This window comes from Bactrocera neohumeralis, chromosome 4, assembly GCF_024586455.1.
Source record: "Bactrocera neohumeralis isolate Rockhampton chromosome 4, APGP_CSIRO_Bneo_wtdbg2-racon-allhic-juicebox.fasta_v2, whole genome shotgun sequence".
Lineage (NCBI taxonomy): Eukaryota > Metazoa > Arthropoda > Insecta > Diptera > Tephritidae > Bactrocera > Bactrocera neohumeralis.
In genome coordinates, this window is record NC_065921.1 from 90,471,528 (window position 1) to 90,490,782 (window position 19,255).

Genomic DNA, 19,255 nt, shown 5'->3' on the forward strand with positions numbered 1-19,255 from the left:
ACATTTGTTATCTTATCATTATTCGGGAATTAGCATGTTCCAGCTATTGAAGTTTAAAAATTTGGAAAGATGAAATAAATTACGAATAAGATAAGTCGAGTCGTTAGTAACTTTAGTAGTCGTAAAAATAAGAGCAAATAATGTCGTCTATGGGCTTGTGTTAATGTAGGAATAATTTATTATAAAAATACAGTCAAATACATAAAAATGATATAATAATATCGGCAAATGTTTATTCATTGAAGTAGGAACGTAAAATGGATTTGTAAGATTTGTATGTCGAAAACATTTATTTCTAAAAAATAGATGTGTGCCGTGTATGGCTACTTTAATTCGCATATATTTATGTCATGATAATTTTTCTTATAACTATTGCCTACCATAAACAATATTGCGTGTACTAAGATGATCGTGTTATTTCCTATTGTATGTGTAGACTGCAAGTAAAGTCTTGTAAATGCCGGTATTACAATTTTTATAGGTACGTAATTTTAAACAGAATTAATTTGAAGCAATGGCTTTAATTGCGCATATAAATCCACCTGAAGATGGTCTAATTTACACTGCTAATAATACCAAGTTAAAAATTGGAGAAAAAATTGTTGGAAAAGGAACATTATATATAAGCCAAAAGTAAGTAGTGAAACAAATTTTCATATTGAACAATAAGTATATGTATGCATATTTGTATTTATTAGTTCATTAGGATGGCAAGCTGAAAATATGAGCGAAGGTATTTCCATACTATGGAAACAAATCAGCGTACATGGGATATCCTCAATACCATGCAAATGTATATATTTTATGTTAGATCATAATCTTGAATGGCGAGGTGTATACGATAAAGACACGAGGGCGTCTGTTCGAAATATTAATCTGAATGGTAATGTAGATGCCGCAGAAGTTGCCCACCAGATAAATGGAGAAATTATTGCCATGGAACAACAATTAGATGATGAAAGAAATGTGGATGTAGATGAAGGGAATGTTACAGATGATGAAGGCGATATCACTGATGACCATTTGACTGAGTGTTGGATTCTTCCAGATGACGTGAATACTGTTGATATCATATTTCAGGCAATGACTGAGTGCCAAGCCCTTCATCCAGATTCTGCTGACAGTCTTTCTGAAGAAAGTGATTTTATGGATGATGATGATGATGACGGGAATAATCTTGAAAATGGCCCCGTACTTGTTGGAAATGGTGCAAGAGATGACGCTGAAGATGCACAAGGTGGTATACGTAATTTAAATTTAAATGATGAGCGTTTTGCTGATGCAGATGAGTAGACACTACTTTTCATAAATAAAACTAAGTTATAGAGTAAACTAATTTTTTATTAAATGTTGTTATATAGTGTTTTTTCTTTTTATATTTTCCGCCTTTTTTCAATTTCAATTTGGATATCCGTTTCAGATACTGGTTCAGAGAACTATAATAAACAAAATTTGAATATGCGATTAATTTTTTTTTGTTTAAATTTACCTCTTTGGATATGTTGAACAAATATAAAGCCTGTTTGTAAGCATCTCCATTGCTTGGTATTTTATCATAATTCCAATAATAAAAATTACTGAAACTACCAGTCACATATATATTCCGCGATTTTTCAGTATTTGAAAACTCAGTTTCTTGTAAAACATATGAGCTATGAGTTGTTGGTATTTTAACAATTTCTCCATTTAGCGGGAAACCACGAATAGCATTTGTTAATAAGTTACCTTGGCCTACCCGTGTATACGAACTGAAATACTTTGATACATCTGTACTCCCATCTCCATTTATTTTAGCTGGAAGATAATGTACTTCCAGATTCCTACTTTCAGCATCACCACGAACTTTTAAAGAAATAGACATCTTGAGGCAATGAATCCTAGTTTAAATATGGATAATACTATAACAAGATGTAAGGCTATTCTCTTTTGTTTGTTGAGAGAGCCCATGATCTCTTGGTTGAGGTTGGCAACTCTGTCGCTTTATTGGTATTGAACAGATGATAGACTAGCAAAAAGACAAGCTACCACTAATGGCCCATTCACATGCAACTTTCCTCGCTTTGAGTGACAATTCATACTTAACAACGAACGCAGTGATAATATCAAATACGTATATATATATATATTAATTACACAGCTCAGGAAAAGAAGTGATAATCATATTTAAGTTGTTTAAAGCATAGAATTTTTTTTGTAACAATTGTCACAGCTTAAACCGAAGAAAGTAACGGTAAATCATTGACGTAATCTTGTATTATATGATTCTTGGTCACATCTATTCCGGATATATTCACAGTTGTTAATATCAAAAAATTCAATATTTAATTTGATACATAATAATTCAGGTTTAATAGGTCTTCTGCTATAATCTAAAATATATTATATAACCTATTGGTTAAATCACCGGTTAATTACCTAAAGCGCTACCAGGGATTTCTGTTGTACATTTTTAATGAGGTATCGTTATACTTTCTTGTACAAGCTCAAGCCCATCTTGTTGTTGTTACTTCTCTATGTAAAAGGAGAGCAAATATAGCGATCATAGAAACGGCGTATTTAAGACAGGTAATAATAATTAAATATATTTCAAGGTATTTGTTTTACTTAATAATGGTACCATGGCATGTTTACCATATTTCTTGTCTGTTTATACTAAGCTTCTTCGTCTTTCAAAAAGATTCACAATAAATACAAATGAATTCACCACGAAAGTCATGGTATAAACGAAGAACGATAAGGAATTGCTCAACAAAGATGGCGTTTTCCACTTTGCGAGATTTTGCACTTGCTCTAATAAGTAGTAATTAAATTTGTAGTAAAGTGATTGATTAGTGATTTAAATTTATGTCGCGGTGATTCAATAAAAACCCTGTTATTGTCTTCAAAACGTAAAAGTTATAAAAAAAGCTAACATCTAAAAGGCACAAATATATGGAATCGAAAAGGATAGAACTTGCAAATGCACACACACATACGCGATGGAATCACAGTAAAAAGTTATTGTATTAATTGTAAAATGTAATAAAATAACGCTTAACATTTTACACGTAAATTGAACATACTCGTGTTAATCTGTAGTTCAAATTTCTGAAAAAAGTCCTTATATATACCTTATTATAAGATTTACGCAGACAAAAAATAAGACCAAACAGTTTTCATTCATTTGCACATAAATTCATTTTAACATAGTATGTGTAATTGGTATGTTTGTATAGATATAAAGGTAAATTCGGTATTAATGATCGGTTGGTAATTGATAATTCCGTATCAGAGATATACATATAGTCTTACCAGATAAAAATTCGAAATTGTGAAGATTGTGGAACAGGTCCTAACTATGAGAAATTCAAGAAACATATGGTAATTTGAAATACGATACCCAGTGAAGACATACTAAAGAATTTAGTCATAATGTAAATCCTTTAAATATTGTGTACATAGTATTAAATTTTTTACTTCAGAACGCATGATTGTGTGGTAATTTATAACGAAAAATTTATGGTTCATATATAAAGAGGGTATTTGTCCCAAGAAGGTCGGTTTTAAGTAACCGGAACAGAACTGGACTGTCAATTAGGCACCATTTCTCGATATTACTTCAGGAATATTTTCTGCCGCTACAACAACAACGTATGTATGAGGTTTTTACTTTATGCTTGTATTCTTTTGTATAATTCAGATAAATTATTTTTAAAAAGGCCTCGTAATACAAAATTAAGGTATAAAGAAACCTAAAGTGAACTAGAAACTAGATCGACGTATGGGTTGATATTAATGTATAGTTTATTGCTGTCGCAGTTTTACTGTTTTGAAGATTGTTTTATGCTAGTGGACTGTCTTTAGTTTAATATAGCTATTTATTTACAATTAAAATTTGTTTAATTCTTTAGCAAATTAGGTATTTTGCACATAATTATATAAAAAAATAAAACAAAACAAATTTTTTATATATTGAAATTGATAATATTTAAATTTCATAAATACAGATTTATTTTATAAATCTCACATTATACTAGTGTCTGTTCATATATATGTACATAAATTACAATACATAAGACATATAAAATTGTGTCCTACAATATAAAATTTTTTATACAGTATATAATGAATTAAAATAAAATAATTAGATTTTCAAATTGAAAAGTATTTTCAAAAAAATAAAGATTTACTTTCTAAGTTTTTTCATTATAGAAGTTTCTGTTCATATCTACATAAATACATTATATAGAACGTGTAAATATTGTGCCCTATAATATAATTTAAAGTGCGCATTGCTTTTGAAACTAGAAGGCTTTTACCAACACAGAATATGAATAAATTAGATTATCCCCGCCGTAATGGAGCACACAAAGTGCGAATAACAAGTAAGTTTTTAAATTATAATGAATGTGGATTACAATTGATATGTGTAATTTTTATTTCAGTATTGTGTGCGCGAAACTTGGCTCGTAAGGATTTATTTAGTAAGTATTAATACTTTTATTGCAATATCAGTAGTCCTTTCTAAATTTACTATCACTTGTTAACCAAAATTTCGGACAAATTATATATTGTATTCAAAAACGTGCAGGCATGGTATATTGATGTGGAATATGATTTTGGTGATAGATCTCTTCACATTTTTAAAAGAACTATCTACTAAAATTTAATTGTGGAAACATTATGGATACAATAAGATCGTGTGATTGATTTTCCAACTAGATTTTGATAAATTTTGTAAATAGTTGTAATGTCACTATATATTGATTTTGCTTTCTGAAGCGCAATTAATCTTGCATAAAATGCAAATTGAAACCATAATAAATAATTTCTTAAGATGGACGATACGGGATGTACTACACTAATGAACTGAATTCAAATAGTTAGATGGATATTTAATAAATAGATTAAAAAAATATCAGATCATGTAAAATTGTCAACATATAAAATTTTCAATTGATCTCCATTCTATTCCTCTATAAAGTAATTAGCGACAGTCGGATTAAGGAAAACAGAACGGACACTGAATTTTTCCGGCCAAGATGTGTTAACGCAACTACATTCCTCACAATTATTTAGGTATTCTACTCTATAAATAAGAACTATTACAAAAAAATACAAGGGCAGCATATTCATTGGTATATTCACTTAATAGCTTTTCATGCTAGGTAGGTACATACAAATTCAATGAACATGCTGCGACAATTCCACGACTTTTAAGAGTTGCACTCACAATTCATAAGTTTACACAACTCGTACATAGGTGTAGGCACAACAAGCAGTGTAAAATTTTGAAATTTCATTTGGAGTTATTGATAACATTAATTTCAAAACCAAAGGATAATGAAAGCTGCGATATTCAATTAAATGTATCTTCTCAATAGACCATAATAAATTTCAATGTTTATTTAAAAAAAGTGATTGAACAAAAATGCTTAAGAACGTCCTTTAAATTCGTTAATTTTTCGTTTTCTTTTACAAGTACACTTTACCAACTCTCTGTGATGAATCTGAAAAAAATTATGCTATTCATCTACTTAATCTCATGATATGTTTAAACTTAGTTTTTTTTTTTTAAACGTAGTTTTATCACAATGATGTGGCAGAGTTACAGGTTTTTATCTTCGAAAGTTAAAACAACGTCGGTAATCATTTGAGTTCTTTCTAAGAAGAAGTTAAATATGCTTTTAGCCCAGTTAACTGCTGAATGCTTAAAGAACATAAGACATGCAGAGTGAAGTGTTAAACTGTAAGATTTATGTACAGATTCAAGATTTCGATTTTAAATACGATTTATATAATGGATTTTTTATGTCTTTTCTCTCAGGACTTCCAGACCCATTCGCTAAAGTACAGGTCGATGGTACAGCACAAATATATACTACGGATGTTAGCAAGTCAACTTTAGATCCTAAATGGAATGCACACTACGACCTTTTTATTGGTAGTAACGATGCTGTTACTATTACAGTTTGGAATCAGCGGAAAATACATAAAGCTAGTGGATTCCTTGGTTGTGTACGCATACCTGCAGATTCAATACAGAAGTTGAAAGGAATGGGATGTACGTCAATACATATTTGAATAGGAATTTTTAATAAATGGTGTATATATCCTTCTTTAGTTACGCGGTTAAATTTGGGAAAACTTTCTCCTGAGGATGATGATATGGTGCGTGGACAGATTATAATTGCCTTATTGTCAAAAGATGGTCCATGTGGGGGCAACCCTTTGGCGGTGGTGGGTCCCAGTGGAGATGTTCGTGGCCCATCGGAAGGAGATTCTTCTGAAGATAATTTACCAGAAGGCTGGGAAGAACGTCGCGCTGGTAATGGCCGCGTATATTATGTAAATCATGCTACAAAATCTACGCAATGGGATAGACCTAGTATGCGCTGTCGTCAACGGCCAAGGGTCCAAAATATTGAAGGTACTAATGTGCGACATCCCGCCGGACCAACTCGATCGAACACTTGTACAAATCTTCTTAACGGAGAAAATAGTTGCAGTTCTGAGAGAAATGGAGCCGAAGCATCTGACGAAAGGCGTCATTCTACGGAAGTGCTACCATGTTCGAACGTGGGTTGTAGCAGTATTATCAGTAATGTCAACGCAAACGTTAACATCCAAATAGGCAAGGAGAATTGTAGTCCAAAGTGTGTGGAAAATGATGATAGTTTGACAGTCGCGGTATCCAATATAAGAAAACCAAATCAGCAGGTACGCGGCAATAATCAACAAAATCAAAATTCTATTGGTGCTACTACACAAGCAGCTGCGCAGATGCGTGTAAGTGATTATAATAATGCTTCGACAACAGTTTCTACGATAGATACTCCAGCGGTTGGCACAACTACGACAACAACCGCTACCGCTTCTATTATGTTTACATCGGGTAACATTTCAAATGGAGAAGCGGGTAACAATAGCCACAGTAGGAAGCTAGCAACAATTTCAAATGGCCAACAAGCGGGGCATTTATTTAATGAGCAGCTTTCCTCAGAATCTGCTGACGGATCTCTGGTATTAGGTACGCCACAGCGTCCGAATAATCCAAATCAGGTAATTATAAATACCATACCCTTTTTGAATTAATACTAAAGTACTATGTATATGATTTATTTAGGCAAACGGTAATGCTGGTAGTACAAACGGATCGAATGCCACTCAATTACATATTAATGGTTGGAGTCCCGAAAGTAATGACCATCTCTCTTCATCTACATCTACTAGCATATTATTGAGCCCTAACTCAGGAAATGGCAATACTGTGGCTACTGGCGGTATTACTGGGTCAAATATCAGTCAGAGCCCCAACGCAAACTCGAACTCACAAAGTTCAAAGCAGACTAGTACTACAACATCAAATGGCAATCATCGGGATAGAGAACATGACCGTGATAGAGAGCGTGAAAGGGATATACGAAATGGTAGTGTACCATCTTCTTCAAATACAGGAGTTCCAGGAACAACTGTTTGTAATCAACGTTCTCAGCGACGTCCTGCAAGAGGAACTGAAGAGCCATCACGTCGCCGTTCATCGCGAAGCACGCGCGCTTCCAGCAACAGCGGTGGTGGAAGTAATCGATATGCCATTTGTAGTAATAGCGGCACAAATCCAATAGTACGTCCATTAATGGACCTTCCAACGGGTTATGAGATGCGAACTACTCAACAAGGTCAAGTATACTTTTTCCACACTCCTACTGGTGTATCGACATGGCATGATCCACGTATACCTCGTGATTTTGACACACAACATCTAACACTTGATGCAATCGGACCTCTTCCAAGTGGTTGGGAGCAACGAAAAACTGCTTCTGGGAGAGTGTACTTTGTAGATCACAATAATCGGACAACACAGTTTACTGATCCCCGATTTAATTGTAATATTCTCCAAATGATACGGCGCGGCGCACTATCTAATACCGGAAATTGTCCCAGTGCAGCGAATAATTTGGTTTCTACGGGTAATGGGAGTATCGTGCAGCAGCTTTCTCCAGCAGCCTCGCATCCGTTGTCAAGTGGGAATAGCGGTTCAACAAGTGGTAATACTGGTGCATCCCATCGTATAGCTAATAACACAAGTACACCGCCCGCAGACCTGCCGCAAGGTCTTTTAGAAGGTTCTGAACTGCTTCCCAAATATCGGCGGGATTTAGTTAGTAAAATGCGCGCTCTGCGCACCGACTTGCAGACACTGCAACCACAGTCCGGTCACTGTCGTCTTGAAGTGTCACGTAACGAAATATTTGAAGAGAGTTACAGACTGATTATGAAAATGCGACCTAAGGACATGCGTAAACGCTTAATGGTAAAATTCAAAGGAGAAGAAGGCCTTGATTACGGTGGAGTTGCGCGTGAGTGGCTTCATTTATTATCGCGTGAAATGCTTAATCCCCAATATGGATTGTTTCAATATTCACGTGATGATCACTATACGTTGCAAATTAATCCAGACTCGGGTAAGTAATGCCTTGCATTGACAATCTTTGAAATATTCAAATTGGTTATTTAAATTAATATAGCAAAGAATATTTATTTTAACTTTTTATTGTCAAATTCTTATCTATTTTATGTGTTTTAGGTGTTAATCCAGACCACTTATCGTATTTCCACTTCGTTGGTCGCATTCTAGGGATAGCTGTATTTCATGGACACTGCTTAGATGGTGGCTTTACAACACCATTTTATAAGCAACTTCTTAATAAACCGATAACTTTAAATGATATAGAAGGTGTTGATCCAGAGTTGCATCGTAGTCTAACTTGGATGCTGTAAGTCACTCAAATAGATGCAATTCCAAAATTAACAATATATCTAATTATAGTGAGAATAATATAACGGGAATTATAGACTCCACATTTAGTGTTGAGAACAATAGTTTTGGCGCATTGGTAGTTCATGAATTAAAGCCGCTAGGTGCCTCAATATCAGTAACAGAGGATAATAAGCGCGAATATGTTAAACTTTATGTAAATTACAGATTTATGCGAGGTATAGAGCAACAATTTCTGGCGTTACAGAAAGGTTAATATATACCTATAAACTATTCAAATGTGCGTACTTATGACATCTCCCGTTTTATTTGGTAGGTTTTTGTGAACTTATTCCAGGTCAGCTTTTGAGACCTTTTGATGAGCGTGAATTAGAATTAGTAATTGGCGGAATTTCTAGCATTGATGTTAATGACTGGCGCGTCAATACAAGACTGAAACACTGTACACCAGAAACGCAACAAGTGATATGGTTCTGGCAGGTAATAGTTAATGATTTTCTTCATTAATTTATTTAATTGCTAATTGCTTATATATACATATTTTTTTTATCTTTGAGGTGGTGGAATCTTACTCTTCAGAAATGCGTGCACGTCTTTTGCAATTTGTAACTGGTTCATCAAGGGTGCCATTGCAAGGTTTTCGAGCATTGCAAGGTTCAACTGGAGCGGTAGGCCCACGGTTATTTACTATACACCTAACTACAGATGTGCCCACTCAAAATTTGCCAAAGGCACATACTTGCTTCAATCGCATTGATTTACCGCCTTATGAAACATACCAGTTGCTTTGCGATAAGTTGACGCAGGCTGTGGAAGAAACTTGTGGATTTGCTGTAGAATAGTTATTTAAGTGGAGTGATAGAAGTAATCTGGTGGTAGAATGCTACACATTTAAATACTTACCTAATAACCAGTGGATCTAAAAAACATGTATTTTTCCTACTTATTTGGATGGATTGAAAAAAAAAACATCACTGCTTCCCTTTTTTCAATTTGTTAATTATTAATTTTTTGATTAATTGTTGCCGATTTTCTTTATTTAGAAGAATCGCAAATAAATTATACATACAGATGTATAATATTAAATAACAATAAATATACACATATGTATACACAGTTCTGTTCATATACGAGTACATATAGTATCGTAGCCGAGAATATCAGAACATATGTATGTATATAACTATAAGATATAATGAGAAAAATCTTTTGTTATAATGGTTTTAACACTTTAAGAAATCATGATTGTGATTAATCAGTTAATAAAAATTGAAGATATCTGCACTCAAGAATTAGAAAATTGTTTTTTTTTTAGCAGTGTTATATGTTTTGTTGTATGTATTGATATAGAAATCCTAGTATTGATACTACTCTTCCTACTTTTACCATCTTACGAAAGGTTAAAAAATTCAAATTACGTAGGGGTGGTTATGGAGTAGAATTTATTTATACATTGCTACAATTTGGGTTTCCTTGATTTCTAAGCAAATATGGGTCACCTGAGATCAAACACATCTTGAAAAACACGATTACATATATTGTTGCCCAAGCGTACTGTGTTCTAGAGAGTCTGGTGTGGTATTTGGGCAACCACAGTAGTTTTTTTCTATAAACTGTATGGTGCCATATTCACCACTCAGCATCCAATCTTTGTTCTTTTTTGCCAAGTCTTCATTTTTTCCTGGACTCATGCCACAAATAATTTCAGTTTTTACAATTCGTAAACTACATATATTAGCTGGCTGAAAACCTTTAATGAGAACGTTTTAATTAAGCTAAATATTTCTATTGTGCCTTTACCCCTAATACAAGTTATGAACGGCTCCGAGGCATCCCAACGAAAATCCCCTATTAGTTTTCTGTAGTTACAGTCACCTTTAATAATGATCATATGAGCATGAGTAAGTTTTTCATATAAATCTGGACGTACATCGCGCATTCTGAAGAAAAAAATTTATAAATATGTTTATATGCTATATCTGAGTATGTTTATATATGTATGTATTTTCGGTAAGATACTATACCCGTACCTGTAAAATTCATATGGACTTGTCCAAAAATAATCAGCCTCTGCAACTTCAAATTTACCTTCATTCAAGTTTTGGAGCCATATTCTGGCGTATTCTTGTGTGCAACGCCCAGCCTGTTTTTTTAATTGTTGAAGAGTCCAAAGGAAATCTGTGATTGTTGCATCCGTTACAAACCAAGGAACTGCTTTCATGTGAAAACGGACTTTGTCTACCAGTTTCGATTCCAGCAAATAATGAGCCAGTATGAAGTCTACAACCAACTCGTAACCAGCGTTGTCGCAAATGAAATCTACTTGTACGGGCTTAGTGTGATCCGCCGATTTAAAAGAATTGATAACCGAAGTTGTACTATCAATTATTATATTCTTCTCATAAGCTCGTAAGTGCTCAAATGGTCCTTTGCGTTTTACGTTGTATTTTTCTGTGTCAGCAGATATATCGCATTGATTACCCCAAAGATTAAGCTGCAATATAATTGGGTTAACCGTCCGATGATAATAAATAACGATTATACTGGCAGAATTTAAGCACTAGATTATATCGAACGAGTTATATTAAAAACCAAGAGGATTTTAATAAATAAATGTAAACTGTAATATTATATACTTATATGTTACTTTCATATACATACATAAGTATGTATAAATTTCTATAATGAGAAGTGTAGGTATTTTAGGAGGAGGGAAATTCGTCCTCTAAAAAATATAAAAAATAATTTTGTATACATATATGTACATATATATGTATGTATATATAGAGTTACGTACCCTTAAAAGGAACCGTAATACATCATCAGAAGTCTGCACGGTACGTATTCCAAACAGTATAATTTCTATTGTCGATAAAAATGCTATTAGGGATTTATGTTTTTTCACAACGTAGTAGTCGAATGCTTTTAAAGTTTTTGTGTTTTCTAAATAGCATATCAAACGGCGAAAAACATAACATTCGGCATAAAGAAAGCATGTACTGAAGAAAGTATTTTGCCCTTCCTCAAGATTTAACAGGAAGTTGTTCCAAAATTCTTTATCTGGCTCTATATTTGGAAGTTGACCAAACTAATTAATGTTTCCACTTTATAAAGATTAGTTTAATATATACCAGCTCCAGAAAATTGATGAAAGGGTCCATCATGCTCCAATCGGTATTTTAATTGATTTATTCTATAAATTACCTTTGCAAAGTCCCCTCGAGATTCCTGAGTTTTACAATTGTAAAGATTTTCAGAAACTTAAATATTATACTTGAGTTCTATCAGTATGCCTTTTCATACCTCGCCATTTTGTGACACTAAAATATCCAAATTCTCTGACAAATTAAGGATTATTTCTGCTAAATTATGTGGAAGTCTGTAGCGCAAGACGAAGTAGGCAAAACTTCTAAAAATAGTTAGAATTCAAACTTTACTGGCATCGTAATTATTATTATTCTCATGTATGTATATCGAGCTTAACTGCTTGTATCGGGCTGAAATTAGCGAATGCCTTGGGGTTCTTGAATTTAATATACCATATTTAATATCGAATTCGTAGTTTGCACTGGACATTTTGAAATCTTCAGTTTGTTTATTTAATTGCCGAAAATTGTTCCGCGACGGACATAGGATCGTTGAAATTATATATGTATATATAAAATATTTGTGCGCGAATATTCAACTGCAATTAACAATGCATCACATATTCTTTTGACCATTTAACGCAAATTCTTTTGTAATTTTTATTTTTATTTTTTTCTTAAATTAATATTTTTATGTTGCTGCATTATTCAATTCTAATAATAAAAAAAAGCTGTTGCTTTTCATGATTGTTTTAAACGATATGTGTTTAATAACGTAAAATTTAAAGTAAGGTAGAATTAATTGTTGTGCTGAGAAACTTTTGTGTAATGTTTTGACTTTTTCAAATTTTTCAAAACTGTTGCTAAAAGTGGTAAGATCTTCTAAATACAGTTGAGGTAAGAGAGTAAAATAGATTGCATTTCTGTGTACATTATTGAAGTTTTTAAATACATATTATTTTAAAAATGTCAAACTTGACACTGAAATGATTTAGACTGATAACCTTCAAATAAAGAAAAAGAGGTTGGAAGTGGATTATTTATATATTAAATATTAGTGAAGTGCTAGTGATTGCGTATGACCGATCGTCTTTAAAGTTTAATTACTTAACTTTGAAAATTTTATATATACGTTGTGTTGGATTGAAAATTTCACAATCTTTTATATTTCCATGCATATTTGAATTTACCCAGTATTTGGCATTTTTATTATATGTTTGTTATCTTATACTCAATATAAATCGAATGCAACTTCTTATTACGTATCATTTAAATATTTGATTTTGTTTGCACATTGTATAGTGCCATATTCACCAGTTATCATCCAATCCTTACTTTCTTTTTCTAAAATATCGGATTGCCCTTCTAAAAGTCCACATATCACATCAGCTTTAACTGTACGTAAACTGCAAATATTTGTCGGCAGAAAACCTGTATGAATAGATAGAAATTTAAAGAGTTGTAACTTTTTTATTTGTTATTAAAATTTTCACCTCTCAGACATGTATCAAATGATTCTGTGAAATCCCAGGAGAAGTCGCTGATAAGTTTTCGGTAGTTAAGATCGCCTTTGAAAATTACTAAATGTGATATAGAAAGCCTTTTATACAAATCTGGATCAATTTCAGACATCCTACGGTGGGTGGGTAAGCAAAATAAATATACACATACGTTTAGCACCAATGAAAATAATGAAATTCACCTATAATATTCATAGGGACTTGTCCAGAAATTATTAATATTAGCCACTTCGAATTTATTTTCTACAACAAACTTTTGCCATTTTTTTCCATACTCTCGTAAAACAGGCGTTGCATGATCCTTCATAAATTGTAAACTCCAACGAAAGTCATTGATAGTTGCATCTGATATAAACCAAGGTATAGCTTTTAAGTTAAATCGAACTTTGTCAGCTAATTTACTTTCGATTAAATAGTCGGCGAGTATGAAATCGGTAAAAAGTTCATAACCAGCATTATCACAAATAAATTCAATAACAATGTTATTTCGCCGGTCTGCTGATTTCAAAATTTCAATAACTTGAGAGCTTTCGTCAATAATGACTCTTTTATCCAAGTTTTTAACAAGTTCGAATGGATTTCCATTAAGTTTTACTTCTTTACCCGAAGATATGGACAAATCACAGCGGTTTCCCCATAAATTGAGCTGAAATGTTATTATGAAATAAATTAAAAACTTATATAAATTGATGTTATATGTGTTAAACCTTCAATAAAATTTGTAAATTATCATCGGATATACAGGTTTTCATGCTTTCAAGACCATGAATAATTTCAAGCATTGGTTCTACGCTAATTACAAAGGCATTTTGCTTGTTTTGTGAAAAATAGTCGTATGCTTTAAGTACTTTATGATTTTCAAAGAAGTAATATAAACGTCGGTATATATAGCATTCAGAATATAGCCAACATGCTTTAAAAAATGTGTTTGAGTCATCGTCCAGGTCGTTAAGAAAACTATTCCAAAGCCTCTTGTCACCATCTATTAATTGATAAATATCAAAATGTTAACACTAAATAATACAAATATGATTTTACCGATTCCCTCAAATGTTTCCATGACGTGATCGTTTTCCAGTATACATTTTAATTGTAAAATCTTGTCTACAATAGTAAGGATATCATTTCGCATTACCTGAAAGTGAAAAAATACTTTTAAAAAAACCACATAAATTTTAATATTCTACAGATTTTTGAATTTAATCTCATTTACTTTGCAATAAGGTCATTTACTTTGAAATGCAAACATACCTGTGTATGTAGTTATGTGAAATAATAATTTTTTAGAATGTGAAATGATAAAACTAATTTGAGCAATTTAGATAAATATTAATTAAATTGCGTCCAATTGACATTGACATAATACATTTTCTTTTTAAGGAAAATATTTAGAAATATACATATTATCCTATTAATAGTATTATTATTATTTTTTAACACGATGGAAAATTACAATTATATATTTAATCTACTTTTTTCTAAGATATGTGGTAAAAGTTGCAAAGTTCAATTAATATTTTATTTATGAAATTTTATACTAATCCTCGAATACCAACCTCTCCAAACTCAGCGATTATATTTTCACAGTTATTTGTTATGTCTCCAATAGTATTTTGTAGTATTTGCGGCAATCGGAATTTCATTGTTTTATAGGCAAAACTTCTGTTTTTATAATGAATGAGTATTAATATTTGTATTTTTAAATTTTGTCATACCATACTGTTTATAACGAGCCGAAAGAAAATTGTGCCTTGGAGTTTTAATATCCATGATGTATGACGGGTCCGGTTTACATAAAACTTCACTTGCCATTATCCTGTTATTATGGAATTATAATCTAGATGAAAACTTTCAGTTAATACGATCAATTCGTAAAGTGACGCAATATGTTTCCTTTATCTCAAGGTGCCCCTTTTCATTAGGGTAAATTAGAGATGCAAGAGATCAATGTTTTGGAACATGATAAATATACCTAAGTACATATGTATATGAATATATGCAGTTTTCATTAAATGCTTTATTGAGCATAAATACAATGTTACAATAATGCATTTGTTTTAATTTTTATTACCTTTAAGAAACGAATTCGATTTTATTGATATATTAATCGTATTTTTATACTTAGGTAATATAGTTTATTAGATCTTATAGTTAATAGTATGGTGAAATATACCCACAGTATTTTCCACATTTTAGTATGGTAAGATGTACTCAAACGAAAACAGCTGATAGTACCTGAACACTTTTAAAGTTTTTTGCACTAAACCTGGAAAGAATAACTGTCAGCTGTTTTCGTTAACCAAATTCTTAATTTTTTTTCTCCAAACTCAATATAAAATTCTTGACTAATAGTGAAGAATAGAAAAAAACGAATGTGTCAGGAGAATCAGAAGGCATTTTTCATATCGTCGTATTTGCAATGGAATTTTTATTTTTCTCTTAACTCTCTATGAAGCGAGAATTTTACTTATTTCAAAGCAATAAAACATCAAACAAAAATTTGGCAGAGTAAATGTAACAATAACAAATAATTTTATTAATAAAAAAAATGTATCTCAATGCATTGTTGAGTAAAGTGTAATTTTAGAATAAATAGATTTATTTGACTACTTATCTTGTACTGAAATAATAGCCTGGAGATTCTAAAAAGTTCTTCTCAAAGAGCTATCTTCTGGAAATTACTCCATACTTAAAGAACTTGTTATGGCTGCTTTGTCATAAATGGTTGGTTTACTTATAAATTGTATAGTGCCATACTCTCCAGTTGTCATCCAGTTTTGATCAAGTTCAAATACCTTTTCAGCTTGTCCTTCTAATAGGCCACAAATCAAATCAGCTTTTACGGTTCTTAAGCTTACAAAATCCGTTGGCAGAAAGCCTTTATGACAAATAACAATTGAGTGATGGTCAGTAAAAGTTTATCAACATTAATTTACCTCTTAAACATGTTATAAATTGTTCCGTACAGCTCCATGAAAAATCCCCAATTAGTTTTCTGTAGTTAAGATCTCCCTTAAAAATAACCAGACGGGATTCCGATAATTTCTGATATAATTCAGGGTTAATGTTGCACATTCTAAAATAGTAAAGTGCCTTTGATTAGTGAACCGCAATTAAGCATATCTTCGCATTATTACCTATAGTATTCATAAGGGCTTGTCCAAAAATAATCCAATGGAGCGATTTCAAATTTTTTATCGTTCAGAAGTTCTTGCCATCTTTCCCCATATTCTTTTAAAATAGGTATAGAGTGATTTTGAAGATAGTACAATGTCCAATTTAAATCGTTTATTGTAGCATCGGAAACGAACCAAGGAATAGCTTTTAAATTAAAACGAACTTTTTCCACTAATTTACTTTTTATCAAATAATCAGCAAGGACAAAATCAGTGAAAAGTTCATATCCAGCATTGTCACATACGAATTCCACAACAGCTGGTTTATTACTATTTGTGGACTTTAGACATTCAAAAACCGACTTCGAGTTATCGATGAGAATTTTATTGTCAAAGCTTCGTATAAGATCAAAAGGGTTGTTACCAAGTTGAACCTGCTTTCCAGATGTAATAGATAGATCACAGCGATTGCCCCACAAATTAAGCTGTTTTATAAATAAATATCATTTTTTTGTCATTAATAAAGTAAAAAATTACCTTAATCATCAGTCGAAATGAATCATAAGTGATTTCAATACCTTGAAGAACATTCAGAATTTCCTCAATGCATACAACTGAATTAATGAGAGCATTTTGTTTTTGCTTAGCAAAATAGTCAAAACTTTTTAAAGTTTTAGAGTTTTCGAAAAATGATGATAATCGGCGATACATATAACACTCAGCGTAAAGCCAGCAAGTTTTAAAAAAACTATTGTTCTCTTCGTCCATATTTTGTATAAAGCTGTTCCAAATTTCTATATCAGGTTCTAAATAAAGCAATAACATATATGTATGAATATTAACTATTTTGATCTATAAATGCTTACGTACCATTACCCTCAAAAGGCTCAAGAGCTTTATCAGTTTGAAGTTGGTACTTTAATTTTGATATGGAACCAATAATATTTTTAATTTCTTCTCGCGAATCCTATAAATGTATCAGATATCAAATACACATAAATAAACATCTGCATATGTATGTACAAAAAATGCATATTTTTGCACATATTTACTTTCAATAAATAATATATCGCTACTTTCACGAATAATTACTTTTTTAAATGTTTCTAACTACTCACTAACCTCACCGTACTTTGATATCAGCTCATCCTTATCTTTTGTTATACTGTCAATTATACTTGTAAGTGTTACTGGTAGTCGCGAGCGCAAAGTATAATAGGCGAAACTCCTGCAAAAGATATTTTTTATTTATAATTATGTGTATTTAATCAATTAGTTAAGAGTTAAATAATTAATTTACTGTTTATAGCGGCCACACATTGGAGAGCGTGGAGGGGTATTTAAATTTAAAATACCATATTTGGCGTCAAATTCTGTCGAAGGCGCCTTGGAAGTAGAACTGGACATGCTCCACGGTATCGAATTTTTTTATTTAAAAGATATACGGGGAATGAATTGTACTTTTGATATAGTATAATATTCGACTAAAAATATAAAAAATACAACAATTTTTTTAAATGTAAACACTATACTTTTTAAACTAACCTTAAATGTTGATTTAAATCGCAACAAATCTTTTAAGATATTTATAGTTTTTTGACAGATTTTATTTGATATTGGATCATCTGGTTTCCACTATACGTAAACAATAACCATATGGGTGAGCTGCAACTAGTAATGCCGTATTAAAAAAATGGAAAAGTTATATTTTAAAACAGAACTGATAAAAAACTATTTAAATAAATAAATATGCGGTCCTTCATAACAAATTTAGTGCTATCTGTTGGTTGACAGTTTGTTCAACTTTTCTGAAACGCTGATCATTTGCTAGTGTTAGTTCCAAAATATGTTCATTAGCCATCACTTAAAACAATATTGAAACAATTAACATATATCGGGTGATTTTTTAAGAGCTTGATAACTTTTTTAAAAAAAAAAAACGCATAAAATTTGCAAAATCTCATCGGTTCTTTATTTGAAACGTTAGATTGGTTCATGACATTTACTTTTTGAAGATAATTTCATTTAAATGTTGACCGCGGCTGCGTCTTAGGTGGTCCATTCGGAAAGTCCAATTTTGGGCAACTTTTTCGAGCATTTCGGCCGGAATAGCCCGAATTTCTTCGGAAATGTTGTCTTCCAAAGCTGGAATAGTTGCTGGCTTATTTCTGTAGACTTTAGACTTGACGTAGCCCCACAAAAAATAGTCTAAAGGCGTTAAATCGCATGATCTTGGTGGCCAACTGCCCATGCATCCCGAAAAATGCACTGTTTGGTGTGGTTTGTACGCTGGTGGAATCATTGGACCGTATTTTTTCAAAGATGCTGTTGGACGCAACGTTACGGTGAATGGCGATCGCTATCGTTCGATGCTAACAAACTTTTTGTTGCCAAAAATGGAAGAACTGAACTTGGTTGACATGTGGTTTCAACAAGATGGCGCTACATGCCACACAGTTCGCGATTCTATGGCCATTTTGAGGGAAAACTTCGGAGAACAATTCATCTCAAGAAATGGACCCGTAAGTTGGCCACCAAGATCATGCGATTTAACGCCTTTAGACTATTTTTTGTGGGGCTACGTCAAGTCTAAAGTCTACAGAAATAAGCCAGCAACTATTCCAGCTTTGGAAGACAACATTTCCGAAGAAATTCGGGCTATTCCGGCCGAAATGCTCGAAAAAGTTGCCCAAAATTGGACTTTCCGAATGGACCACCCAAGACGCAGCCGCGGTCAACATTTAAATGAAATTATCTTCAAAAAGTAAATGTCAT

The 19,255-nt window shown here is 32.2% G+C and overlaps 6 protein-coding genes across 13 annotated transcripts; 2 read left to right on the forward strand and 4 right to left on the reverse strand.

The window, feature by feature from the left end:
• The first annotated feature begins 434 nt into the window (after positions 1-434).
• On the forward strand, positions 435-1,332 carry LOC126755214 (methylosome subunit pICln). The gene is made up of 2 exons (XM_050467612.1): positions 435-633; positions 699-1,332. The coding sequence occupies exons 1-2, from the start codon at positions 515-517 to the stop codon at positions 1,291-1,293; spliced, it is 714 nt and encodes a 237-aa protein (XP_050323569.1). The 5' UTR covers positions 435-514; the 3' UTR covers positions 1,294-1,332.
• On the reverse strand, positions 1,321-1,951 carry LOC126755215 (uncharacterized). The gene is made up of 2 exons (XM_050467613.1): positions 1,490-1,951; positions 1,321-1,436 (listed from the first exon to the last, which is right to left on the reverse strand). The coding sequence occupies exons 1-2, from the start codon at positions 1,859-1,861 to the stop codon at positions 1,374-1,376; spliced, it is 435 nt and encodes a 144-aa protein (XP_050323570.1). The 5' UTR covers positions 1,862-1,951; the 3' UTR covers positions 1,321-1,373.
• A 780-nt stretch (positions 1,952-2,731) lies between these two features.
• On the forward strand, positions 2,732-10,050 carry LOC126756197 (E3 ubiquitin-protein ligase Smurf1). 3 transcript variants are annotated; one of them, XM_050469069.1, is made up of 10 exons: positions 2,732-3,630; positions 4,192-4,364; positions 4,425-4,463; positions 5,807-6,043; positions 6,104-7,041; positions 7,106-8,444; positions 8,567-8,756; positions 8,810-9,009; positions 9,075-9,238; positions 9,316-10,050. In XM_050469069.1, the coding sequence occupies exons 2-10, from the start codon at positions 4,310-4,312 to the stop codon at positions 9,598-9,600; spliced, it is 3,447 nt and encodes a 1,148-aa protein (XP_050325026.1). In that variant the 5' UTR covers positions 2,732-3,630; positions 4,192-4,309; the 3' UTR covers positions 9,601-10,050. The 3 variants fall into 3 exon arrangements, with proteins under 3 accessions (XP_050325026.1, XP_050325027.1, XP_050325025.1); XM_050469070.1 differs by having other exon boundaries at positions 2,732-3,018; positions 4,178-4,364; XM_050469068.1 differs by having other exon boundaries at positions 2,732-3,018.
• LOC126756202 (damage-control phosphatase ARMT1-like) lies at positions 10,044-12,913 on the reverse strand. Its single transcript, XM_050469083.1, has 7 exons — positions 12,243-12,913; positions 12,062-12,167; positions 11,890-11,986; positions 11,556-11,824; positions 10,789-11,252; positions 10,559-10,698; positions 10,044-10,508 (listed from the first exon to the last, which is right to left on the reverse strand). The coding sequence occupies exons 1-7, from the start codon at positions 12,332-12,334 to the stop codon at positions 10,288-10,290; spliced, it is 1,389 nt and encodes a 462-aa protein (XP_050325040.1). The 5' UTR covers positions 12,335-12,913; the 3' UTR covers positions 10,044-10,287.
• A 91-nt stretch (positions 12,914-13,004) lies between these two features.
• On the reverse strand, positions 13,005-15,761 carry LOC126756200 (damage-control phosphatase ARMT1-like). Of its 5 annotated transcripts, none has more exons than XM_050469074.1 (8): positions 15,542-15,761; positions 15,085-15,180; positions 14,921-15,023; positions 14,403-14,499; positions 14,072-14,346; positions 13,547-14,010; positions 13,338-13,477; positions 13,005-13,275 (listed from the first exon to the last, which is right to left on the reverse strand). In XM_050469074.1, exons 1-8 carry the CDS (start codon positions 15,553-15,555, stop codon positions 13,103-13,105), a joined length of 1,362 nt encoding a protein of 453 aa, XP_050325031.1. In that variant the 5' UTR covers positions 15,556-15,761; the 3' UTR covers positions 13,005-13,102. The 5 variants fall into 5 exon arrangements, with proteins under 5 accessions (XP_050325031.1, XP_050325030.1, XP_050325034.1 ...); XM_050469073.1 differs by having other exon boundaries at positions 14,921-15,026; XM_050469077.1 differs by lacking the exon at positions 15,542-15,761 and adding an exon at positions 15,436-15,533 and having other exon boundaries at positions 14,921-15,026; positions 15,085-15,201.
• Positions 15,762-15,863: 102 nt separating this feature from the next.
• Positions 15,864-18,214, reverse strand: LOC126756198 (damage-control phosphatase ARMT1-like). Of its 2 annotated transcripts, none has more exons than XM_050469072.1 (8): positions 18,026-18,214; positions 17,781-17,964; positions 17,603-17,708; positions 17,357-17,447; positions 17,018-17,286; positions 16,502-16,965; positions 16,301-16,440; positions 15,864-16,242 (listed from the first exon to the last, which is right to left on the reverse strand). In XM_050469072.1, exons 2-8 carry the CDS (start codon positions 17,885-17,887, stop codon positions 16,043-16,045), a joined length of 1,377 nt encoding a protein of 458 aa, XP_050325029.1. In that variant the 5' UTR covers positions 17,888-17,964; positions 18,026-18,214; the 3' UTR covers positions 15,864-16,042. The 2 variants fall into 2 exon arrangements, with proteins under 2 accessions (XP_050325029.1, XP_050325028.1); XM_050469071.1 differs by having other exon boundaries at positions 17,351-17,447; positions 18,026-18,206.
• Between the last annotated feature and the right edge of the window lie 1,041 nt (positions 18,215-19,255).